At 42.0% G+C, this 24701-nt stretch overlaps 1 protein-coding gene across 2 annotated transcripts in view; it reads left to right on the top strand.

The window, feature by feature from the left end:
• LOC115507328 (nuclear RNA export factor 2-like) overlaps window positions 1–21743 on the top strand; it is a 45086-nt gene extending 23343 nt beyond the window's left edge. The window contains exons 1-21 of one of the 2 annotated variants that reach the window (XM_030305632.1): window positions 9705–9717; window positions 12302–12485; window positions 12718–12871; window positions 13159–13242; window positions 13363–13467; window positions 13587–13667; window positions 13788–13857; window positions 14005–14093; window positions 14214–14321; window positions 14497–14606; window positions 16489–16525; window positions 16923–16991; window positions 17077–17132; window positions 17258–17365; window positions 17487–17545; window positions 17660–17775; window positions 17868–17910; window positions 18469–18541; window positions 19051–19233; window positions 21499–21559; window positions 21699–21743. In XM_030305632.1, the coding sequence (XP_030161492.1) occupies window positions 9705–9717; window positions 12302–12485; window positions 12718–12871; window positions 13159–13242; window positions 13363–13467; window positions 13587–13667; window positions 13788–13857; window positions 14005–14093; window positions 14214–14321; window positions 14497–14606; window positions 16489–16525; window positions 16923–16991; window positions 17077–17132; window positions 17258–17365; window positions 17487–17545; window positions 17660–17775; window positions 17868–17910; window positions 18469–18541; window positions 19051–19233; window positions 21499–21559; window positions 21699–21743 (1848 nt within the window). Of the gene's footprint in view, window positions 1–9704; window positions 9718–12301; window positions 12486–12717; window positions 12872–13158; window positions 13243–13362; window positions 13468–13586; window positions 13668–13787; window positions 13858–14004; window positions 14094–14213; window positions 14322–14496; window positions 14607–16488; window positions 16526–16922; window positions 16992–17076; window positions 17133–17257; window positions 17366–17486; window positions 17546–17659; window positions 17776–17867; window positions 17911–18468; window positions 18542–19050; window positions 19234–21498; window positions 21560–21698 lie in introns of those variants that run through there. The other variant, XM_030305631.1, reaches the window with a different exon arrangement.
• Window positions 21744–24701: the final 2958 nt, after the last annotated feature.

Raw genomic sequence — 24701 nt, 5'->3', positions numbered from 1 at the left:
TTCTCCATCCCCTCTCTTGCAATCTGCAGGTATCATTAGGTCTAAAATGAGTCTCTTGTAGGCAGCAGATAGATGGGTCTTGTTTTCTTATCCATTCTGATACCCTATATCTTTTTTTTAATGTTTATTTATTCCCTGAGAGACAGAGAGCATTGAGCAAGGAAGAGGCAGAGAGAGGGAGACAGAATCCGAAGCAGGTTCCAGGCTCCAAGCTGTCAGCACAGAGCCCGACACAGAGCTCAAACCCACAAACTGCGAGATTATGACCTGAGCCAAAGTCAGACGCTCAACCAACTGAACCACCCAGGTGCCCCTACCCTATATCTTTTGATTGGAGCATTTAGTCCATTTACATTCAGAGTTATTATTAAAATATAGGAATTTAGTGCCATTGTGTTATCTCTAGTTGGCATTTCTGATGATGTTCTCTGATATTTTGTAGTCTTTGTTGCTGTGGTCTTCTTTTTTTCCCCACTCAGACAGTCCCCCTTAGAATTTCTTGCAGGGCTGGTTTAGTGGTCACAAACTCCTATAGTTTTTGTTTGTCTGGGAAACTCTTTATCTCTACTTCTATTCTGAATGGCAGCTTTGCTGGATAAAGAATTCTTGGCTGCATATATTTCCCATTCAGCATGTTGAATATTTCCTACCACTCCTTTCTGGCCTGCCAAGTTTCAGTGGACAGGTCTGTGGCTAACCTTATGTGTCTACTCTTGTAGATTTAGAACATTCTCTCCATAGCTGCTTTCAGAATTCTCTTTATCTTTGTATTTTGCAAGTGTCACTATTGTATGTTGCAGTGTTGACCTTTATTTGTTGATTTTAAAGGGAGATCTCTGTACCTCTTGGACTTGGAGGCCTGTGTCCCTCCCCAGACTAGGGAAGTTCTGAGCTATAATTTCTTTAAATAAACCTTCTGCCCCTTTTTCTCACTCTTCCTCTTCTGATACTGCTATGATATGGATATTGTTTCATTTCATGGAATCAGTTCTCTAAGTCTCCCCTCATGCTCTTGTAATTTCTTTTTTCTCTTATTTCACCTTCATTATTTTCCATAATTTTATATTCTATTTCACCTATTCTCTCCTCTGCTTCTGCAATCCTCACTGTCACTGTATCCAGTTTATTTTGCATCTCACTTATATCATTTTGTAATTCATGCTGAATAGTCCTTAGGTCTTTGATCTCTGCAGCAAGGGTTTCTCTGGTGTCTTCTATGCTTTTTTCAAGCCTAGCTAGTAGTCTTATGACTGCTGTTCTAAATTCTTGTTCAGATATATTTCTTATATCTGTTTTGAGCAAGTCCCTGGCTGTGAATTCTTCTTGACCTTTCTTTTGGGGATAATTCCTCTGTCTTGTCATTTTGGCTAAGTTTCCGTCTTTTCATATTTTAAAAACTTGTTATGTTTCCCGTACCTGAATGCACAACTATATTAAAAAATGGTCATATGTTCTCCAGGGCCTGGCATTTCAGGAAGTGTTTCTTTTTTATGCTGTGTGCCCTCTGCTGTTGCATTTTGGTTGCTCTTTACCATGAGTCAGTTCTCTGCAGAGCTACTCCTTGCTTCCAGTGGTGGATTATTTGGCTAGTTAAATAACTAGGTGTGCTTTGATTCATTTGTTGATTTAAACCTGGAAAAAAAGGAGTCAGGAAGCCTGATTCCATAAAAAGAGAAAAATAAAGGGAACAAAAAAAACCCAGATAATCAAAAAACTATAAGGCTGATTCCAAAGGAAAAAAAAGGCAACAAAAAAAAAAAAAAAAAAAAAAAAAAAAAAAGCAGAAAAGAAAGAAAAAGAAAAGAATAAAAAAAGCCTGGTCCAAAAACAAGAGAAAAGTAAATGACAAAGAAAAGTAAATGACAAGGAAAAGAAGAAAAGAAAAGAAAAAAGAAAAGAAAAGAAAAGAAAAGAAAAGAAAAGAAAAGAAAAGAAAAAGAAATGAACTATGCACCTGATTCCAAAAGAAAAAAAAAAGGAGGATAAAAAGAAAAAAAAGAGTTGTCTGTTGGTGCCTGGGAGGTGCTGGCTTTGCTGGTCTAGAGGAGAGGCTAGCTGCATTGGCTCAGTCTGTCTTGCACTAGTAAATAAGCAGTTGCCAGACATGGAGGAGCAAGGTTTGGTGTAAGTGGGTTCCGCCTACATTAGAGGCTGCTGTGTTGCTCTCTGAAGTCCCACTGTGCTGGTATTGGGGGGAAAATGGTGCCACCCCAATCTCTCCCCTGACTGGGGATCTCAACCCCTGCTGTTCAGGCAGTCCTCACAGAATGGCAAGGACAGTTAGCTTGCCCTGTGCCACAACTCTCCTGTTCTTTTACTTTGGCACTCAGCCTGGATTCAAAACCCAAAGTCTTAAAGGACTTGGCATGGCATAGATCTGCTCCCCTCCCCTGGAGTAGAGCCTCGCCACCCTTCTGATGAAAGGCCTTTGACTGGCACCTGCAGGCTCTTTTGTCCTTGAGAAGGCAATAAACCCCCTTCCAAAAAGTACTCTGGGAAGGGGACTGTTCTTTCCCAGTCCACCTGGAGATCTCTACACCATGCTATGCACTCCAGAGCCAGCTCCCTGCTCTCCAGGGGCATGCACCACAGCTCTGCTCTGGAGAAAGTCACATGATTCCCAAACCTCATTGTTTGAGCTCCAGATGCTGTTTGCAAAAAAGAACTGGGACCCTCAGTACTTCAGTACTTCTTGCTCCCCATTTCGTGGTCCCAGGAGGTTTTCCTGTTATGCTAACTCGATGCAGCACTATCTCAACACCTCCCTTCTTCTCTCCCTTTTGTCCCTCTACAGAAAGGGTTCCCTCCACTCCACAGCAGCACTGTTTTCCTCTCCCCCAATTTACATCCACATACCTCACACTTGCCAAGCTGTCTCCCTCCCACTGTGGAGATCCTTCTGCCACTCCATAGATCAATTTCCTGGGTGTTTCAAGTAATCTGACCTCAATACAGCTTTGTTTGAGGAAGGAGGCAAGTCTAGGGTCCCCCTACATCTCCACCATCTTAACTCCTCCTCCCTCTATTGTTTTTGTTTTCTCTATTTCATTATTACTTGCTTTTATTTAATTATTTACTTTTTTCTGCTAGTTTTGGGTTCAGCTTATCCTTTTTCTAATTTCTTGAACTATAAAAGTATGTTGTTGATTTGGGATCATTCATCTTTTTAATGTACACATTTAAAGCTATAAACTTTCCTTTTAGCACTGCTCATGCTGCATCCCATAAGCTTTGAAATGTTGTATTTTCATTTTAATTTGTCTCAAAGTACTTTCTAATTTCCTTTGTGACTTCTTATTTGACCCATTGGTTATTTATGGATGTGTTAATTTCAATACAATCATGTATTTTCCAGTTCTCTTCATACTATTGATCTCTAGTTTCATTCCATTGTGTTTGAAAGAGATGCTTTGTATTATTTCAGTCTTCTTGAATTTGCTAAGACTTATTTTATGGCCTTACATGCGGTCTATCCTGGAGAATGTTCCATGTGCACTTGTGAAGAACGTATGCTGTTGGGGGAGCATTTTGTATACGTTTGGCCCAATTAATCTATACTGTTGCTCAAGTCCTCTATTTCCTTATTGATCTTTTCTCTGACTGTTGTATCCATCATTGAAAGGTAGGTAGTAAGGTTTCCTACTATTGTGTTGCTATTTCCCTCTTCAATTCTATCAGTTTGCTTCATGTATTTAGAGAGTCTGTAGTTTAGTATTTATAACTGTTATAGTTTCTTGGTGAATTAATCCTTTTATTATTACATAATGTTTTCTTGTCTCTTCTGACAGTTTTTGACTTAATGTATATTTTTTCTGGTATTAGAATAGTCATTGCTGCTCTCTTTTTGTTACCATTTTCATGGAATATCTTTTTCCATCCTTTTGCTTTCAACTTATGTATGTCCTTAGATCCAAAGTGAGTCTCTTGTAGACACCATATAGTTGGATCATGTTTTTTTCAATCCATTCAGCCTATCTGTGTCTTATGATTGGGGAAATAAATACATTTAAATTTAAAGTGATAACTTATGGGGAAGGGCTTACTACTGCCATTTTCTTCATTGTTTTCTGTATGCCTTGTAGCTTTTTTGTCCCTACTTTCATTTCTCACTGTCTTCCTCTGTATTTAATTGATGTTTTGTAGTGATATTCTTTGATTACCTTCTCATTTGCTTTTGTGTATATTCTGTAGGTATTTTCCTTGTGGTTATCATTGTAATTACATAAGACATCTTAAAATTATAGCATTTGTTTTGAGTTGGTAACAGTTTAACTTCAATTACATACAAAAATTTTACTGCTTTACACCTCCACCTTCCCTACTTTATGCTATTGAGATTGCACATCATATCTTTATATATTGTATATTAATTAACATAGATTTGTACGTTTTTAAAAATATTTTTGTCATGTAAATTCTTATTGTCATGAAATGCACCAAAGTTACAATAGTACAGGTTACTATATTTGTGCATGTATTAAACTTTACTGCAGAACATATTATTTTCATACAGCTTACTATTTTCTTTCTACTATTTTTTTCATTTTAAATTGGACTCCCTTTAGCATTTCTTATACAGCAATTCTAGTGATAATGAACTCCCTCAGCTTTCATTTATCTGGAAAGTCTTAATTTCTCCTTCACTTGTGAAGGACAATTTTTCCAGGTACAGTATTCTTGGTTGACAGTTCCTTTCTTATTTACCTCAGTACTTATAATGTATCATCTCATTCCCTTCTAGCTTACAAAGTTTTGGCTGACAAATCAACTGATAATATTATAAAAAGTTCACTTGCACATGATGAACTGCTTTTCTCTTGATGCTTACAAGATTCTCTCATTGTCTTTGACTTTAGACAATTTGATAATATATCTTAGTGTAATTCTTTTTGAATTCATCCTAATTTGAGTTTCTTCAGCTTCTTGAATCTTCATGTCCCTTTCTCTCCTCAGATTTGAGAAGTTTGGGGCCATTATTTTTGCAAGTGAGATCTCTGTCCCTTTCTTTTCTTTCTTGGATTCCCCTCCTACACATATTGCTCTTCTTTATAATGTATCATAAGTCCCATGTTTTCTCCTTACTTTTCTTTATTCTTTTTTCGTCTTGCTATTCTGACTCACTGATTTCAAACGACCTGTCTTCATATTCACTAATTATCTCATCTGCCTGACCAATTCTACTGTTGAACTCCTCTTACAAAGTTTTCAGGTGTTCTTCTATTTTTCAGCTTTAGAATTTCTGCTTTTTTAAGTTTTTATCACTTTATTGATGATCTCATTTTGTTCAGATATTGTTTTCCTGTTTCATCAAATTGTCTATCTGTTTTCACTGTTAGTTCATTGAGGATCTTTCTTACAGTTATTTTATAAGTCTTTGTCAGACAGCTCATGGATCTGCTTTTTGTTTTAGAGTCAGTTTCTGGAGTTTTGTTCTTTTTTTTTTTTAATTTTTTTTTCAACGTTTATTTATTTTTGGGACAGAGAGAGACAGAGCATGAACGGGGGAGGGGCAGAGAGAGAGGGAGACACAGAATCGGAAACAGGCTCCAGGCTCTGAGCCATCAGCCCAGAGCCCGACGCGGGGCTCGAACTCCCGGACCGCGAGATTGTGACCTGGCTGAAGTCGGATGCTTAACCGACTGCGCCACCCAGGCGCCCCTGGAGTTTTGTTCTTTTAATTGGGCCATGTTTCCCTGTTTCTTTGTAGGCCTTGTAATTTTTCCTGAGACTTGATCATTAGAAAAAACAACTATCTCTGCCAGTTGTTGTATACAGGCTTCATCCAGGGGATGACCTTCACTAAAGTCAACCTTGCTGAAAGTTCTAACACCTTTCATAACTTTTCTGATCTCTTTTACTCTCCCTATCATCTGCCTGTGAAACTGAACCTCTAACTTACTGCTCACCTCTGTTTTCAGCACTTTCTAAATTCTGATGCAAGTCAAGTAAGTTTTCTAATCTAAACAAAGCAGAAATTAGTCCTGGATCATCCCCCTAACAAGCCAGAATGTTGGATACATGGTCTACTTTTGTTTCCATACTGATGAAGGAAAGGGAATAAGGGGGAGTTTCTCCCAGTCGTTTCATGGTATGTCACATAGGCAGATGGGCATGAACAGTACTGCAAAACAACATGAATTTTCCTACCCCTTTAGCAAAAATCCTTGTTGGTTTTATAATGGCCTGAGTGCCGTATCTTCTCAGTTGATCTCCAGAGTTCTTACAGAGGTATTCTGGTTCGTATATTGCTGTTAACTCAATGTCTGTGTGGCAGAAGGAAGACCTGTAGCTTCCTGGTCAGCCATGTTTCTTACATCACTCTGTAATATACAGTTTTATATCCTGATATTTTTTCTTTCGTATAGTGTCATATAAGGTTCCAGAAGTATTCTATCTTACTTACTTAGCCTAACACTTAAAGCTGAACCATTTTTTGAATAATAATACATTTTTAGCAAAAATGCAGCAACTGGGAATGTAAATCCCCCTTCAAAACTTTTTGTATGCCTGTTTCAGAGTCTAAGCTTTTTACTTTGGTTCTCTTAATCAGTATGTCAGATCACTTCTCACCAGGGCTATCCCGTTTTACTGTTGCTACTTGGTAAAATACATTAATAGATGGCACCACAATCTTTTCCCATACACCCTTCCATTTTCTTTCTCATTTCCCAGAAGACTAATAACAATAAATACAAATAACGCACATTCATCCTTTACTAAATACCAGATTTTGTACTAAGTAATGACATAGTAGTAGCTAACTTACTTACCATGCTTATTGGGCCACAGGCATTTCTCCAGGTGTTTTATATGTATTTTCATATATTAACTCAATTGTCACAATTATCTTATGAGGCAAAACTGTGACTATTTTGAATGTAAGAGGAAAAAAAAATAAGGTGAGTCACCATGAAGTCAGTTACTTTCCCTGGGCCATAGAATTTAGCACCACAATTCAAATCTTGATTAATCTGACCTCAGATCCTATGCTCCAAACCAATAATGTGTGACTCCATGTTAGGGCTGAAATGAGCACTGGGACAGGACTCAAAAAGTCCAGTGGGCAATGATGGGTGTTGTGTCTGGGAACAACATGCCCTGAGCTCCAGCCTTCTGTCCAAGAGACTCATCACTGCATGCTGTTCCCCTGTACCATCTCTCCTTTCTCTGTCTGTGTGGGAACTATTTCTCTGTGTGGGAACTGTTTGGCTTGAAGATGAAGTAACAGACAAGTTATACATGGAGAGAAAGGAAGGTTTCCAGAGAAGTGCATATTGCCAGGATGAATTCAGGTCCTCAGAGGCTTTTTCCAGTTGTGTTTCATTTTCTTACCAATGATCACCCTCACCTTTCTGGCCCATACATCCATCCCTTGGCATTTTTGCTCTGCATGTAGGGTATCCATGTCCCTTACTTCCCATCTGCCCTTGATTCCAGGGACAATCATTTCTACCCCCTCTTCTGTCAATATCAACCACTCTCTGGTCCCATTGTTTTTCTGTGTCAAAGAGCCTGTAAAGCGCAGCCATATAATTATAAGCATATATTCCAGCAGAGAAGATTTTGTATGATAAAGTTTAAAAGTGAAATGTCTGGGTCAAAGTGTAAGAATGACTTTTGAATGGTTGAGCATACTCTAGGAAATCAGACTCTCCTGCACTATTAGTGGAGAAGTATATTGGTGTAAATATCTGTAGGAAATTGTCTCTTATAATTTAAGATATTTATGTGCTTCTTCTAGGAAGCTGTAGAACATGGACTCAAATCTTGGAACCACCCTAAATCCCAAGCCATGCTACACTGGGTTATTTGGCCTCCACCATTAGGAATATCTTGTATACAGAAATCTAAGACTTTAAATTTGAAAATCAATTCAAATGTTAAAATGACAAGATTTAAAAAAAAACAAGAAGGAAAAATTGGCCATATATAATGCATAATACATGAAAAGAAAATGTACATTAGGGTCCAGTTTTCTGTGGCAATGCATTTTCCAACATGATATGAAATATATGTATGTGTAATCTAATTATGCAAATTTAAAACAGATAATATTAACACATGCCCATGCACATGTGCGCACACACACACACACACACTCTTACTTTTCTCTGAGAAAAGGACGATAATGGTACCAAAAGGCTTAACACACACAGACATGCATGTAGGTCCAGAACAATCATACTACACATACCACATACTCAGGAAGCTATCTGTGCTGGATTTAAGGGAAACGTCTCCTCATTTCTGTCACCAGTTACAAAACCCTCCCTTCCTAAGAAAATCAGTAGTTTTAGCATTAATCAAGAGGGGGGTAATTAGCTCTATTTCTAACTGTACACTAATGAAAAAATACTAATTCTTCATAAGAAAAGTTCAAAAGATGTTAGTTATACAAACAGGTTATGAAACAGTTCTGCAGCCCATTTTTTTTTCTTTTTTTTTTATATATATATGAAATTTATTGACAAATTGGTTTCCATACAACACCCAGTGCTCATCCCAAAAGGTGCCCTCCTCAATACCCATCACCCACCCTCCCCTCCCTCCCACCCCCCATCAACCCTCAGTTTGTTCTCAGTTTTTAACAGTCTCTTATGCTTTGGCTCTCTCCCACTCTAACCTCTTTTTTTTTTTTCCTTCCCCTCCCCCATGGGTTCCTGTTAAGTTTCTCAGGATCCACATAAGAGTGAAACCATATGGTATCTGTCTTTCTCTGTATGGCTTATTTCACTTAGCATTACACTCTCCAGTTCCATCCACGTTGCTACAAAATGCAGCCCATTTTTTATGGAATAAATAGATGTGGGTAGAAATGGTTGAGATGTATGGATTCTCCAAAGTGGCTTTGTTAATCCCAAATCTACATTGTTGTCTACATTCATTTAACAAATACTAATTAAGCCCCATTATATACCAGACACTGACAGCTCAAAGTGACTTCTAATCTGTAAAAACTGTGATCTAAAAAAGATTTGTCCATTTAGTTCAAGACAGATATCTCCACTTGTTCCAAGGCACCTGGACACTCCCCCTCCCAACCCCCAAGCAAGAGTTACTAGATCCTATTCACAAAACATCATCCCTTGTCTGCTCAAAGAAATCTATCCTTGAGGCCCAAAAGTTCACCATTAAATTAGAACCAGCATAGTAGCTAGAGGAATACTTAGGATGCCGACCAAATACTTAGGAGGCAGACCAAAATGTGAGGATACAATCTCTGTTCTGACACTAACTTGACTGAGAAATCCTGGGAAATGGACTTAACCCCTGTGAGCCTAACATTTGTGGTCTGAGAAGGAATTGTAGATACAGTCATCATGGGGTTTCTGTGAGGAGGTCAAAGAAATCTAATGAGTCTGCCCAACACTGAGCAAATGTTGGCTGCCTCGGGGCAAGTTTTGACTTACTTCTCATCCTGTTCTTTACATACTATAGCAGGGATGCCATTGCCATGTGCTCAGAGGCCTAGCAATGATGTAGGCAGAATTCCAAACTGACACAGGAAGTAGCCATGTGAATACATATGATGTCATAAATGATACTCGCGACCATTTCTCCATGGGAGGGAGGATCAGTTGGTGCTTGGTGGAGCTTGAGGGGTAACTCAGGCAGCCTGGGTGAGAGCTACCAGGTGATTTGTGATACTCCTGTTATTGCCTTTGATTCTCACAGAGCGACGGCAAGACAGGGATCGTGTTGAGATGAAAACCTTCAGTAAGTGGATATGCGCGTGCACACATGTGTGTGTACACGTGGTCCCTCTGGCTTTTTAATCACGTGCCCACTCTCCTGTGAGATTCCCAAAACAAGGCTATGCCTGAGATTGCTCTGGTCTGAGTCACCTTGATGAGGGAGGCCTCTGTCCCTGTTTAGGCACCCAACTTAGCTGGTCGGTCTGGGGATTGCTGTAGCTGTTAGCTAGCTCACTTTTACACTTTCCCATTGTCGATGTTATTTCTGAAGTAATGTCACTTCTCAAAAATGACTCTGATGCCCCCATACACCATACGTTGACCACAGGCCCTTATTCCTCCTTTTAATATTTAAGTTTTTCCTTTAATTGGTGGATTTTCAGGAAAACCGGTTGGTTTCCTGCCATTCTCCAAGTGTCATTAATAAGGTTCCTCTTTGTTGTTGTTATTGTTTAGTATCATTATGAACTCATGGTCTTTTAACATGTTGATGACATCAAACCATTGTTACATTGTTTTGAGCACAGGAGTCAAATGATTTGACTTATGCTCTGCTGCTGGTGACCTGGACCTGGAAGGCACCAGGAGATAGATAGATTTTGGTGTCTTGGCCAGGGTGGTGGTAATAATGGTGGTGGTAAGAAGTGGCTAGATTCTGGATGTACTGGAGAGAGGGGGTGAAAGAATTTCCTGATCTGTTAGATATGGAGTGTGAGAGAGAGAGAGCACTCCAGGCTGCTTTCAAGTTTTGAGGACTGAGCCATTGGCATTTCTGGGTCAAATGCTCTATCCATGTTTAATTCCACTTCCAGTGCCACACAGGAAAAGTCCCAAAGGTTGTGAGTAGCAGGATTGTCTTGACAGCAAGGCCACAGAGTGAAAGCAATGACTTTCCAGAGGAGTAAATCTGAGGCCTGGTCGTAATCACTACATCAGGGAGCAATCAGCAGTGAACAGATTTTTACTCATAATCGTGCCCTGAGACAGCATGGAGTAATTGAGGTACAAAATGTACAACACACAAACCAAGAGAGCCTTAAATATTAGAATCCAAAAGGAAGCTGGTTTCTACCAGTCTGGTTACCTTAATCCTCCCCCTGCTGCCCACCCAAACCACTAGTATTATTATCTGCTGGTACAGTGTTTGAGTTTAACATGGTACAAATAAAATACCTTTAGTGAATCCACTGTGGGAGAGGGAATTGGGACTGATATTTCTGTAGATGCCAGAAAACTCCCAAATCTATAATTTACATGGTGAATGATATATGTTGGCAGGGAGTATTTGTGGGAGGAGGGGTGAACATCAATACAACAACTAGGGGTGAATACAGGGTGAAATACCACCAAAACATAGTCTAAGTATACCTGTGGCTACAATGTCCAATAAAGTAGGCATCAGAGCAAAGAAAATTGATAAGAGACAGAAAGAGGCGTTACATAATGATAAAAGGATCAATCCACTGGGGAGTCATGATCCTAAAAGTGTACTAACCAAACAACAGAGCCTCAAAGTACATGAAGCAATGCCTGATAGAGCTGAAAGAAGAAATAACCACATACATAATTATAGTTGGGGCCTCAACAACCGCCACTCAGCAAGGTATAAAATTACTAGAGACAAAACCAGCAAGGAATAGGACATCTGAATAACATAATAAATTAACAGGATCTATATGACATAAATAGAGCACTCCACCCAATGACAGCAGAGTGCATTTTCCCCCCAATGTCGATGTAACATTCATCAATCTAGATCATCTCCTAGACCATCAAACAAACCTCCACAAATTTTATAAGAATTGAAATCACACAGAATACATTATCTGACTATAATGGACCTAAATTAGAAATCAATAATAGAAAAAAAAAGAATCCCTACACACTTGGAAATGGTAGTTGACTTATTCCACGTTGTCATTCAGATCCTTGTTATAGAGGAGCTGAGTTTACAAAGAGTTGTCTTCTCAGCTGAAAGGCATTTCATGCTGGGCAAAAAGAAAGCTCACTCTGGATGTTTCAAACTAAGTATTGTTGACAGCAAGCTGGAGGGAGAGGGACAACTTAGGAGGCTGTTTACATCAGTCTTTCTTGACGTTAAAGCTTGTACTACACCAGCAAAGGAAACAGCTTGCTGATTGTTAGCGGGATCAGTTTGGTGGCTGATTATATTTGGGAAGCATGAGAGAGATTGCCTCTGTGGTATTGGTGTGGTTGTTAAGCTTGAGAGAAGGCACAATTCAGATGCCTTCCTGGTGTATGGCTGGTTTGCAATCTAACCCATGGATCACACATTGTTTTTATTTGTTTGTTTTTATAAATCCTGTTTCATTCTTTAAAGGGTTCAGTATAGTTTCCTCTTCTCCTGCTCCTACTCAGTCACCTCCTTCTCCTCCCCCAAGATTCCTCCCCTGATAGTGCCATCTGTAAAATAAGGTTCTCCTGTCTGGACAAACAGAGGAGTTTCTTTTCTGGGGGTTGTGGGATTGGACCCTTAGGGCAGGTTGGCATTTTGCTTGCCCTACTATGGTGTGAGCCTAAGACATAGTACATGGTAAGTGGACCACTGGTGTATCTTCAAACTTGTATTTCTGTCCCTGTTTTAGAATCCAACGATGGTGGTAACTCACCTCAAGGCAGACAGAGAGTTTGGAGTTCTTTGCGAGGTAATTTTGGCAAGAGTAACCCCCAATATGAACATGGTGGATATGAGCCTCAGCTTTCACACCACCAGGAGGATGATGGAAATGTGATGATGAGGAATGTCCAGGAGTACCCCCAAGTAAGACAGTAAGTGACCATACAGCCTGGTTTGCATGTAGCAACCCCTGGGATTATGCAACTCTTTCACTCTACTTGCTCTTCTTTTCCTTCTCTCACTGGAAAATTGAAGAATGCTCAAAGTGGAATAATGGTTGAGCAATCCTACTTGTAGTCCTGGTGGCAGAGAGGTAAGGGTGTATAAATGAAGACTTTCTTAGCATTTATGGCCACCATCCTCCTCTCCACTTCCCTTCTGCAGCACTTTCTATAGCAACCAACAGAACAAGAGGAGAGTGAAATGGCATAATGAAGGCCATATCCATGTTACTGTGTGGAGAGATAGAAAACCTCTGAAGAGAGAAATGAGGGAGAACACACAAGATGGAACCCCAGGGAGCTGGTTCAAGATCACTGTGAGTGTCCTGGCAAGATCTTCATTAGAATATCCTGGAACTTTATCAAAGGAATACCACTTTAAACAACTTTACATCGATTATTTGTAGGAGAGTTTTCCAATGGAAAGAAAGAGGGTTTAGAAAATCCGTATTTTGCACAAAAATAAGAAATAATGCTAGTGGTCCCTTCTTTAGAAGCCCTGTACAGCTCAGTAGAGAGTTGGAAAAGAACACTGTTGGGTCTGTTTTCCAGCTTTAATTCCGTGTTGTCTCTCCTCACTCCCATCCCTTCTTTTCATCTTTAGATTCCCTATGGGGGAAAGTATGAGAAGACATGGCTAGTGAATTCAATCCAGGACCATTGCAGTGTCCCTTTCACTCCAGTGGATGTAAGAGAGGATGGTCAAGACATATGAGTAGACACAGGGAAAGAGGTGCTGGGGCGGGGGGAGCCCACTGAGCAGGTAGACTCTATCCTTCAAAATTATTGTTGCCTCCCTCTTCTGTAGTTTCACTATGTGAAAAACCAAGCTCGGTTCTTTGTCCAGGATGCTGGCATTGCCTCTGCATTGAAAGATGTCAGCTACAAGATATGTGATGAGGAGAGCCAAAAGGTATGTGTTGAGGGCATTACCTGTACCTAGTCCCGGGGTGGGAGGACAGGCCAGGGTCTGGTGGTCTTCTTTGGAAGCAGAGTTATTGGTGCTTACCCGAGCACCTCACTTTCCTGCAGATATCGATCTTTGTCAATCCCTCTAATGTACCCTACTCTGTGCGGTATAAGTTGAAGCCAGAAGAAATGAAGCAGCTAAAGGTAATGCAGACTCAAGGCCCGTTGCATGCCCACACCCAGACCCACCTCCTCTTCCTCCAGCCCCCGATTTCCCTATCCCTACCAGAGCCTCAGAGTGGATTTCTCTGCCTTTCTCTGCAGCTGACCATGCACAAACGCTATGATGTCTCCCATGAAGCTCTTGACCTCCAGAGTCTCCGCTTTGACCCAGGTACAGTTGATAGCAGTAATGCTAGGGCAGGTGAGGGCACAGGGATCTGCCTGGGAGGGAGACTGAGGAATGGTAACGTGGGGAGGGGTTGATGCTGGCCCTGGACCCCTCTCAGCCTTCTGTTTGCCTCCTCTTGGCTTCCTGAAGACTTGGTGGGCCATGATATTGATATAATCCTGAATCGAAGAAACTGCATGGCTGCCACCCTGCAGATCATTGAAGAGAATTTCCCTGAGGTAAAGCCTTAGTCCCAGTGCTGTTATCAATAGTAGGGGGTGGAACTCATGGGGTGGAGGACAGATTTGTCTCTGAGGCCCTAGATAGTAACTGTCACTCTAACTCTTCTTCACCAAAAGCTGTTGTCCTTGAACTTGAGCAACAACAAACTGTACCAGCTGGATGGCCTGTCTGACATTATACAGATGGTCCCCACAGTCAAGATCCTGAACCTCTCCAAAAATGAGGTGGGAAGAGGGAGCCAGATCAAAGTTGGGGGTGACGGTGGGTGGTAGTGCTCATCCGAGTGATGACAGTAGGCAAGAGAAGGTACCTATGTAGAAGAGTGGGGGCTGGGGGTGCAAGGGCCCGCGTGTCTCTTTCCCTGGGACTCCTTCCCAGCTTCCTCCCCATATTTCTCAGCTGACCTTGGTGTGGGAGTTAAACAAGATGAAAGGGCTGAAGCTTGAAGAGCTTTGGCTAGAAGGGAACCCTTTGTGCGACACCTTCCCAGACCAGTCCACCTACATAAGGTCAGTATGAACCTCTGTCACCCTTCTTGGATAACTTCATGCATGGGGTCCTGAACTATCCCTGACAGTGCCCCTCTGCTGGTGGTGGCATCCTTAGTCCTCTGGGAGTATCACAAGCCTTGCTTTCTCTGTTTGTGTCCCTCACCTTCACTTAAAGATCTTTTATCCCTCTGACCTGCTCACCTCTTTACATGCTCTGGCATCTGTTTCTGACTTTGCACTTAGCTTTCTCTGATACCCACCTATGATGTGCTCCAAGAAGCAGGTCTCCCCCTCCTCACCAGGACCAGGGGTAAGCAGCCTTGAAACAGATGCTGGTGACCTGGACCAAGTAGGGTCCTCCAGCCCTGAGCCTCATGCTGAGACAGGCCTCCCTGCCTCTGTGGTGGTATGGGGCTTTCTTCAACTGTTCTGAGAAGGGCTTTCCTTCTCTTAAACGAAATGTCCCCCCATCTGTCCCAAGTTTCCATGGTGGCTTTGTGCCTCAAGGCCCTGGATGGCTTCTCTCGTTACATCTATTTCTATGGCCATATGCCAGGAGCTGAACCTTCTTTGGGAGAAACTAGGGTTCCCTGAGTCAAGGGGCAAGAACTGGACCACTGCCAGTGAACAGAGGGCTTCCCAAGGTGGGAATGGAAGGCAGAGGGCAGAAGTGCTTGAGAAGACAGAAGGACAGACCTCTCAGAGGCACTGCCCCCTATCCACCTCCCACATATGTCACATCATCCCATCTGGTCATTCAGAAGAGCCCTGGGTAGCCTGACATGGGTATAATTCCACAGGCAAGGAATCTATTATGACAGGCACAGGTGCACAGGGGCCATCAGGAGGGAAGGCAGTGACAATTAGAAGGGGACATGGACCCTCAGGCCCATGGTGAGCTGGGGCTTGACCCTCTGCTCCTTCTGGGGAAGGCCTCCTTCCCCTGTATCTGCCTCGTTTCCCATACCCAGCTCCAGCTGAGCTCACACAGGTGACAAAGTTTCAACCAGCATCCAATGGGCCCCCAGCCTAACACCTGCATGTTTTCCATTCCTACGTCAGGTGCCAGGGCCAGCCAGGGCAGATGAAGGAGAGGGCTGCAGCTACAGAGCCATTCCCCCCTTCTTCTCTCTTCCTCCCTGGCCCCCACCAACATAATGGAGCTTTTTTTCCTTTCACTTTGCTTTGCTTTCTCTTCCTCCTTTGTCACTACTCCCCTATGTCTCTCTCACCTTTCCCCTCCTCCCCTTACTCCCTCTTCTTTCTTGAACCCCACCCCCTCCCCCTCCTTCCCTGCCTCCTGGGTCTCGCCTCACTCACCTCTCTGCCCTGGCATTCTGGGACATCCCTGGGAGGTGTCATGGTCCTGCAGAATGCTGGGCCCCTAGTGAGGTAGCAGAGCCATGGGTTCCCACCTCATTCCCTCTTCTGTCTGGAGTCTTCAGTGGAGACCTGGAGGAAGGAAGGGAGGCAGGGAGGGGAAGGGAGCCCCAGAAGCTGGGCTCCAAATGTTGCTCCTGGTGGCACTGGAGATGGGAGTCAGGACAGTGTAGGTGGGAGATACCCAGCAGGTAGGTAAGAGAGGAGAGAGAGGGAGAGAGAGAGCAAGAGAGAGAGAGAGAGAAAGTGATGGAGGGAAGAAGAGCAGTAGGGAATATGAATGTGAAGCTGTGGAGAGGGATAAGGAGGCTATACCTTCAGAGAGTCCATATGGAAGATGTTTAGTGCTCAGCAGAGTAGTGGACCTAAACCCCTTGAAATCAGAGGCTGAAATGGGAAAAGGGGCTTCTGGATGGGCAGAACATATTGGTCTTTGTTTATGGCATCAGTGTTTTAACACAAATGAAGAATTGCAACCCCAGCCTATCAACCACTTCTTTCTATTTTTGGTCTTGGACAGTGCCATCAGGGAATGTTTCCCCAAGTTGTTACATCTGGTAAGTGCCTACACTCATCATTGTCTCTTACTAACATTGATCATCTCCATATCTGCCCTCAAACTCATTGGTCTTGTCTAGATTGCATGTATCCATGAGACCTTTATGCACTAGGAAACATGGACTCCTGAAAAAGATAAGGATATTCTTCCTGGAAAAAATGTACACACACACACACACACACACACACACACATTGTTGCATATAATAGTAGAGACTTCCAGGACCCCATGATGAAGACACCCATTGTAATCTTGCCCCTGGTAAGAAAGGACATTTCTAGTGCCCTTTCACACCTGTCTTCTGACCCTCATCCTCTCCTGGGCTCATCCTTTTCCCTAAGTATCCAGGGCCACCTCCCTGGTCTCCACTGCTGACTTCCTCTTCCCTTCTCCAGGATGGCCAGACGTTACCCCCTGCAATTATCATTGACACTGATGCCCCATACTTAATAAAGTCCAGCAAGGTGAGGAAGTAGGATCAAACAACATTTGGGGTATTACAAGGGAGGCTTTATCAGCTACATAGTCTCAAATGTCTTTTAATTACAGGAAAGCTCCAGAGGATCTGAGAAACTAAAGAGTCTAATCCTGCAATTTCTTCAGCAGTAAGTACCTTAGAGACCACAAGAAATGGGGACTGGATGCTGAGAAAGGTCTGTTCATGGGGGTTCTCAAGTCTCATTTGAGGTCCAGACCCCAGAGATATACTATCCTCATTGCTTCCCCACAGGTACTATTTGATCTATGACTCTGAAGACCGCCAAGGTCTCCTCTGTGCTTACCACTACAAGGCCTGCTTCTCCCTGACCATTCCCTTCAACCCCAAAGACCCAGCCCCGTGAGTAGAAAAGCTCAGACTCTGATCCTGGGTTGTGTGACTCCCCAGTGAATGAAGGACAGCTCCTGGAAACACCCACACTGGCCAGACTATCACCTCCTCTTCCTCTTTGTCTCCCTAGAAGCAGCTTATGCAAGTACTTCAAGGAAAGCAGGAATATGAAGAAGATCAAGGACCCCTGTGCGTGTTTGATGGGGAAGATTGTGCAGAGAAAGGGGGGGGGGTGAGGGGGTAATCATAGGGCACAAGGTGTGGCAGCCCCTGACCTTCACTTGTTTCTCTTCCCCCCTATAGATCTGCGTGTTCAGCTGCTGAAGCATACAAAACATGACATTGTGTGCTCCCTCAGTACACTGCCCAAAACTCAGCATGACATCAGCTCCTTCGTGGTGGACATGTGGTTCCATACGGTGAGCACCTGCTTCCTCCCAAGGGCAGCCCTAGAAAGCCACAGGTGGGTAGGAAGTTTAGGTGACTTAGCACCTGGGTTATTCCTTTTTAGGAGATGATGCTCTGCTTCTCTGTCAATGGGGTGTTCAAGGAAGGTGAGTATATGTTGGACCCCCTCTGCAGATTCCCCACTGCTCCCTTCCCTCTGGTTGGGCTCCCTCTCAACTTTCTTTCCCCTTCTCTTCATATTGCAGTGTTCTCTTGCCTCCACTCAGCTCCCAAACCATCCTGATCTGACATGGGTCCATGCCCATCTGCCCTGCAGATCTCAGGCGTTAGGGACACAGGCTATGTAGCTTGATGGCTCTCATCCCAGATCCTCACTCGGAGAAGGAGGGCCCATTAATTAAGCTTCCGAGTTTCCTCATTTTCAAAATGGGGCTAATAACACCCATCTTTTGTGTGCCTGTGAAAATGCATCAAATGAATTCATAAAGTTATTTACACAGGGACTAGCACATAAAAAGGTCTGTGTCACTGGGAGCAGACTGTTCCTATTGCCCTCCCCATTCCCGGCATCCTGACTTTCATAGAACAATTGTACCCTTCAACATGAATATCAAGTTAAACTCTGACTGGGGAATGCTATGTAAGCATGTGAAGCATGTTCAGTTCTAATGAACTGAACAGTTGCTTGTTATTTGTTGTTGAAGTGGAAGGAAGGTCTCAGGATTCTGTTCGCGCCTTCACCCGGACCTTTATTGCTACACCTACCGACAATTCCAGGTGAGTGCTGTGTTGTGTGTAGAAACACCCCATTCAGCTGAGATTCAGGGGTTTGGGAATGTAGCACTGTATGTCCTTGAGGTTTTGTCAGTATTGTGGAAAGTATTATTCTTGCCTAGTGGTTAAGAGCGTGGGCTCTGGAGTCAAAGCATTGTGTTATTTTCCTGACCCCAACATTCACTAGGTGAGTGACCTTGGCCAAATCACATAATCCTTCAGTGAAACAGCATCTTCCTCTGAAAATGATATTAGACTATCCTGCCCCTTGGACTGTTTTTGCATAATAAATACATTGGGTTTAAACTTACAAATCTAGTGAAGCTAGTAGACAAACTCTCCACAGGTGCATCTGTGGGAGGGCTAGAGTTACCACCCAGGGAAGCTATGGGACAGGCACAGTTAGGGGTATGGAAGGAATCTGGTTGCTGAGAGACAGTGGCAGCAGGGTCATTGTTAGGGGTGTGGGATTGTCCATTTGTCAGTTGTCTGAGGGTCCATTTTTCCTCCAGTCTATGCATCGTGAATGACGAGCTGTTTGTGAGAGATGTCAGCCCAAATGAGACTCAGAGTATGTCCTCCATCCCAGTGTCCTCATCCACCTCCAGCTCTGTGTTCATCCTCTCCAAGGAGCAGCAGGAAATGGTGCAAGCTTTCTCCACTCAGTCTGGGATGAAACTCGAGTGGTCTCAGAAGTGAGATTGGGTATACAGGGGAATAAGAGGGAGCTGGGAGAATAAATAATAGGAATGCATAGGCAATTTGAAAAATAAGTGTTTGGATATTTTGCGTCCCCAAAAAAGAAGGCCTATGAATAAAGTATCCTAATTTTATGATGATATATATTAAAAACTTTTAAAACATTATAATGTTCCTATGACAAGACCTTGCATATGGAAAATCCTAGGTAATTCACTAAGAAACTATTAGAATATCGATACACAAGTTCATTCAAATATGTTGGAATAAACTGAAGACCTAAAAAATGAATAGACATGCTATGTTCATGAATTGAAAACCTTTTTAAGATAGAAATACTACTTAAAGTGGTGTACATATTCAACATAATTTGTATCAAAATCCCAGTTTGCTGCTTTCCAGAAATTGATAAAGTGACCCTAAAATTCATATTAAAATGCAATGAATTCAGAATAGCCAAAACAATATTTAAAGTGAAGAATAAAGTTGGAGGACTCAGAATTCCCAATCCTCACAATTTTGAAATTCATTGGTAAGGTATTATAATCAAGATTGCATGGTACTAAAATTTGGGTAGACATATAGGTCAATGTAATAGAATTAAGACTCCAGAAATAAACCCTGACATTTATAGTCAATTGATTTCCAGCTAAGTGCCAAAAAAAATTAATGAAGAAAAAAAAATCTTCCCAACAAATAATGCTGAGACACCTGGATATCCACATGCCAAAAAAAATAAAAAATAAAAAAAAATAGATTTGACCCATGCCACGCATATCAACTCAAATTGATTAAAGATCTAATGTAAGATCTGTAACTATAAAAACTCTTAGAATAAAATATAAGTGTATAACCTTCATGAACTTAAAATAGATAGTGGTTTCATATATGACACGAAAACACAAGCAACCAAATAAAAAACAGACAAATAAATTAGACTTTATCAAAATTAAAAGCCTTCATGCATCAAAGGACACTGCTGAGAAAATATAAATACAACCTACAGAATGGTAGAAAATATTTGCAAATCTCATATGTGATAAGGTCTACTATCGAGCATACCTGAAAGACTAATAATTCAATGATAGGAAGACAACCCAATTTAAAAATGGGGAAATTGTTTGATGAACATTTATCTTAAGATATACAAATAAATGGGCAACAAGTACATGAAAACATGCCTAACATCATTAGTCATTAGGGAATGCAAATCAAAAACAATGAGATACCACTTCACAGTCATGAAGATGGCTTTAGTCACTGAAATGGAAGATCAGCATAGGTGAGGATGTGAGTAAATTAGAACTTTCATATATTACAAGTATGAGTGTAAAATGGAGCAGTGGTTAGGGAAAACGTCTTGGCAGTTCCTTAAAATGTTAAATGAAGTTACCATATAAACCAGGAATCCCACTGTTAAGTATACACCAAGAGAAATAAAGATATGTTCACTCTAAAACTTGTACAGGAACGTTAATAGCAGCATTATCTATAATAGCCAAAAAGTGGAAACAACCCAAATGCCCTTTAGCTGATAAATGGATAAACGAAACTGGTACATTCATATGGTAGAATATCATTCAGTCATAGAAAAGAATACAGTTCTGATGTATGCCATGACATGGATGAACCTTGAAAACATTATGCTAAGAGAAAGAAGCCAGCCTCAAAAAGTGACATAGTGTATGATTCCATCTCTATGAAATGTCCAGCATAGGCAAATCCACAGGGACCAAAAGCAGATTAGTGGTTTCCAGGGCCTGGGGAAAGGGGAGGAATAGGGAGCCATGTCTAATGTCTAGGGAGTTTCTTTTTGAGGTGATAAAATTATTTGGGAATTAAATAGTGGTGATGGTTGAGCAATCTTGTGGATATACTAAGAAAACAATTGTACACTTTAAAATGGTATGTACACGAAAATAATAACACAATGGTATGTACATTATATCTCAATAAAAAATGATTGGAAACTTGTACTTTAAATAAATTTCCATTTATCTACTTGAATGTTTTTCTTTATCAACATGTATTAAACTCCCTTGTTCTTTGGAGAGCTCTAATTTTCTGGTTTGAAGTCTAGTGGGCATGGCATTTTGTGTCAATGTGATAGACATTTTCACTAGGTCTTTCTTCACCATTACACATAGTGCTCATACTGGTGGTACATGAATACCAGCAAAAAGGTGGCATATATTTAGCGTCGCATGGTCAGCGTCTCTGTACTGTGGTACTAATGGAGGTCATCTGTCCTCCCACTCCAGGTGCCTTCAGGACAATGAGTGGAACTACACCAGAGCTGGTCAGGTCTTCACTATGCTCAAGGTGAGGTCTGGGATCCATTAGGATGGTTATAGATGGGTGCTTCTGGGCCTTCAGGAAGGCCAAGAAGGTGGAGGCTGGGTAGCCTGGGAATGAAACTCTGGGATCTGGCTCTTCTGACGTCCCAAATCCTTCCCTTCAGAATGAGGGAAAGATCCCAGAGGACTCCTTCAAGCAAATCGCCTAGAAGAAGCCTTGGATGTCCACATCATCTTGGTTGTCTTTACTCCAGCCTAAGGTCATGTTCATGGCTGGGGATGGAGGCCAGGCTAACCATGAAACCAAAGTTATCTTTAACTAGCAGGCCAGGTGACATAACCACCTGAAGTATTAGTTGTTCTGTGTATTTCCCCCACTCGTGATTTCTGTTTATCTTCATAATAAAGAGTGATGCTGCATGTTGTATAATGTGTGTCCTAGATTGCTCTTCCCCTACCCCAAGCATGAGGCAATGGGTCCAGGACTGAAAAGCCCTGCCCTCTCCTCCACATTATTCACACTGGCGGCCCCTTGCAGGTACACCAGGCTTGACTTCATAGGTAGTGTGTCAATAAATCCTGATGAGAAGGGACACACACTGCTTTCAGGGATTCGTCTTTGGAAACAGTGTGGCTCAATCAGATGCTCTACCTGGAGGCATGCAGAAGCAGCTATGTGATCTGGAACAACAGGGGCTTTACAAGGGTTGCCTACTGGCTAGTGAGGGCTGTGGAAGGAAGGAAGATGAGGACTCACCTATTTTACTTCTTATTCCTGATCATTTGAATGCATTCAAAGGCACACCATCAACAGTTTTATGATTTGCACACAGGTGAATGGGAAATGGGCCTTTTCACACCTCTCACCATGCTTGCATTTGTCTTCTCATCCATCCACTCTACTGCCCCCTCATCCTTTCTGAAAGTGCACTGTAGGAGGGATCTCACTTCAGCACCTGAGAGTGAGGGAGAGTCAGACTGTCTCCCCAGTTAATTTCTCAGACAGCTGACAAGGGTGCTCCATATCCATGTACTTGGGGTGGGGAGGGGGTTCAGACATTTTGCTTCATTCCAGACAGACAACAGTAGCATAGAATCTCACCTTATGGCCAGTTCTGTAGGACCTTTCTCAACGACTGGCAATTAGAAGTTCAGAATTGCAGGCAAGAGTTGAAAGGGACACTTGTACAATTTATTTTCCATGCTTCTGTAACATTTGGACTTTAGACACCAGCAGGCATTTTTGAAATTTTTGAAATTAAAATAATAACAGTAACAAATTTCAAGTTGCCATCTTATAAGTGATGACACAGGTGAGGTACCACCAGTTTACAAATTATGCCTCTATTATCAGGTCTCACACAAGTTATTCCCTACCACTTGCCACTTTACAGTTCTTTATGTACATTTACAGGAAGAACCCATATAGTGGTGTGTGAATTTCTTGGAAATGTGAACTAAGGGAATAATTGCTATTACATAAGGAGTAATTCCATGTTATTCCATGTAGTGTCTCAGTGATCAAAGACAAGAAGTGCAAAGACAGAGACTGCAGTGCACACCTTCCAGCCACATTGTGAGGAACAGAGGCAGCCTCACATGTTAGCAAGAAATTTCAGTATCTGGCTCAAATTAGGCTCTCCAAGTTGTCTGAGTTCCCTCATGGGCAGGGACCATGGTACCTATCTCATGGCCCCTTTACTTATTCTCTCCACATCATTACATATACATCATTAGGTTTCCACACCCTTGGCCTCATCCCCTAGCTAACTCAGATGCCATGGTCCTCCAGTCACTCACTCTTCTGCCAATCCTCCCAATTCCTTTGGTCCCTTGGTACAAAGGCATCAAGTTTATGGACAACTCCAAGATGCACTTATCACAAAGGCTGCTGCTGGAGATGGCTGGTGGACCCCTCACTGTACGCTATCATGACCTAGAAGCCTCTGTGGGAAAGGAACCCCAGAAGCAGCTGCAGGAACTCCAGGAAGAGCAGCCTTGATGATGACTTTTTCTATCTCCAAGTAACTTCTGTGCCTTCACTAAAAATCCTTCTGATGCCAGTTTGTTACTCTGCTTCCAACACTTTGTCCCAGATCTTGCTTTGAACTAATACCCTCATCTCTAGGATCCATGCTTGGGAAGTCCACCCCTAGCTCTAGTGTATAACTTCTGCTTAATCATCCTAAATATAGATTCTATTTGCCTCCGTATAAGGCCTTAATGTTACCATTTTTTAATCACAAAATTTATCTTCAGGCACTGCTCCTTATTTCTATCACCCTATAACCTTTGTGCTGGATAAAGTCAGTCATTGGATGTGATCACATCACCCCTTCAGTGACTATATCCAAGAGCAGAAGTCTTAGACCTAGATCATGCAAAATTAGACACTGTCCCACACCCTAGCAGTATAAAATAAAGCAGGGAGAGGTGCTGTGTGTAGCACCCTAACTTGCATCAAAGAAAGGTAGTAATGGTAAGATGGCATGATTTGCGGGGGTGGGGGGGGTTAGGAAAGGCAAGTGTCTGTGTCAGGGTCTGAAATTTTGCAGTTTTAACAGGATCCCAGCTGTGATGGCTAATTTTATGTGTCAACTTACCTAGACTGTGGTACCCACATATTTGGTCAAACATTATTCTGAATTTTTCTGTGAGGATAGGTATTAGATTAATATTTAAATCAGTAGGCTTTGAGAAAAGCAGGTTACTCTTCATTATGTGGGTAGGTCACATCGAATCATTTGAAAGCCTTGAGAAAAGACTGACCTTCTTGAAGGAAGAGGGAATTCTGCCAAGAAACCACCTTCAAACTTGAACTGCAGCTCTTCCCTAGGTCTCCAGGCTTCCAGCCTCTCCTGCAGTTTTGGGGCTTGTCAGGTTCCACAATACCATCAGCGAACTCCTTAACTAAAAACAAAGAATGAACAACTGTACACCAACAAACTGGACAACCCAGAAGAAATGGAAAAATTCTTGGAAACATACAACCTACTAAGATGGAATTAGGAAGAAATTTAAAAAAAATTTGAACAGACCAATTACTAGTAAGAAGATTGAATGAGCATGAAAAAAAATCTCCCAATGAAGAAAAGTTCAGGACCAGATGGCTTCACTGGTGAATTTTACCAGTTATGGAAAAAATAATGTCAATCCTTCTCAAACCC

This window comes from Lynx canadensis, chromosome X (genome assembly GCF_007474595.2).
Source record: "Lynx canadensis isolate LIC74 chromosome X, mLynCan4.pri.v2, whole genome shotgun sequence".
NCBI classification, from domain to species: Eukaryota; Metazoa; Chordata; class Mammalia; order Carnivora; family Felidae; genus Lynx; species Lynx canadensis.
This window is presented reverse-complemented; position numbering and strand designations above follow the sequence as displayed.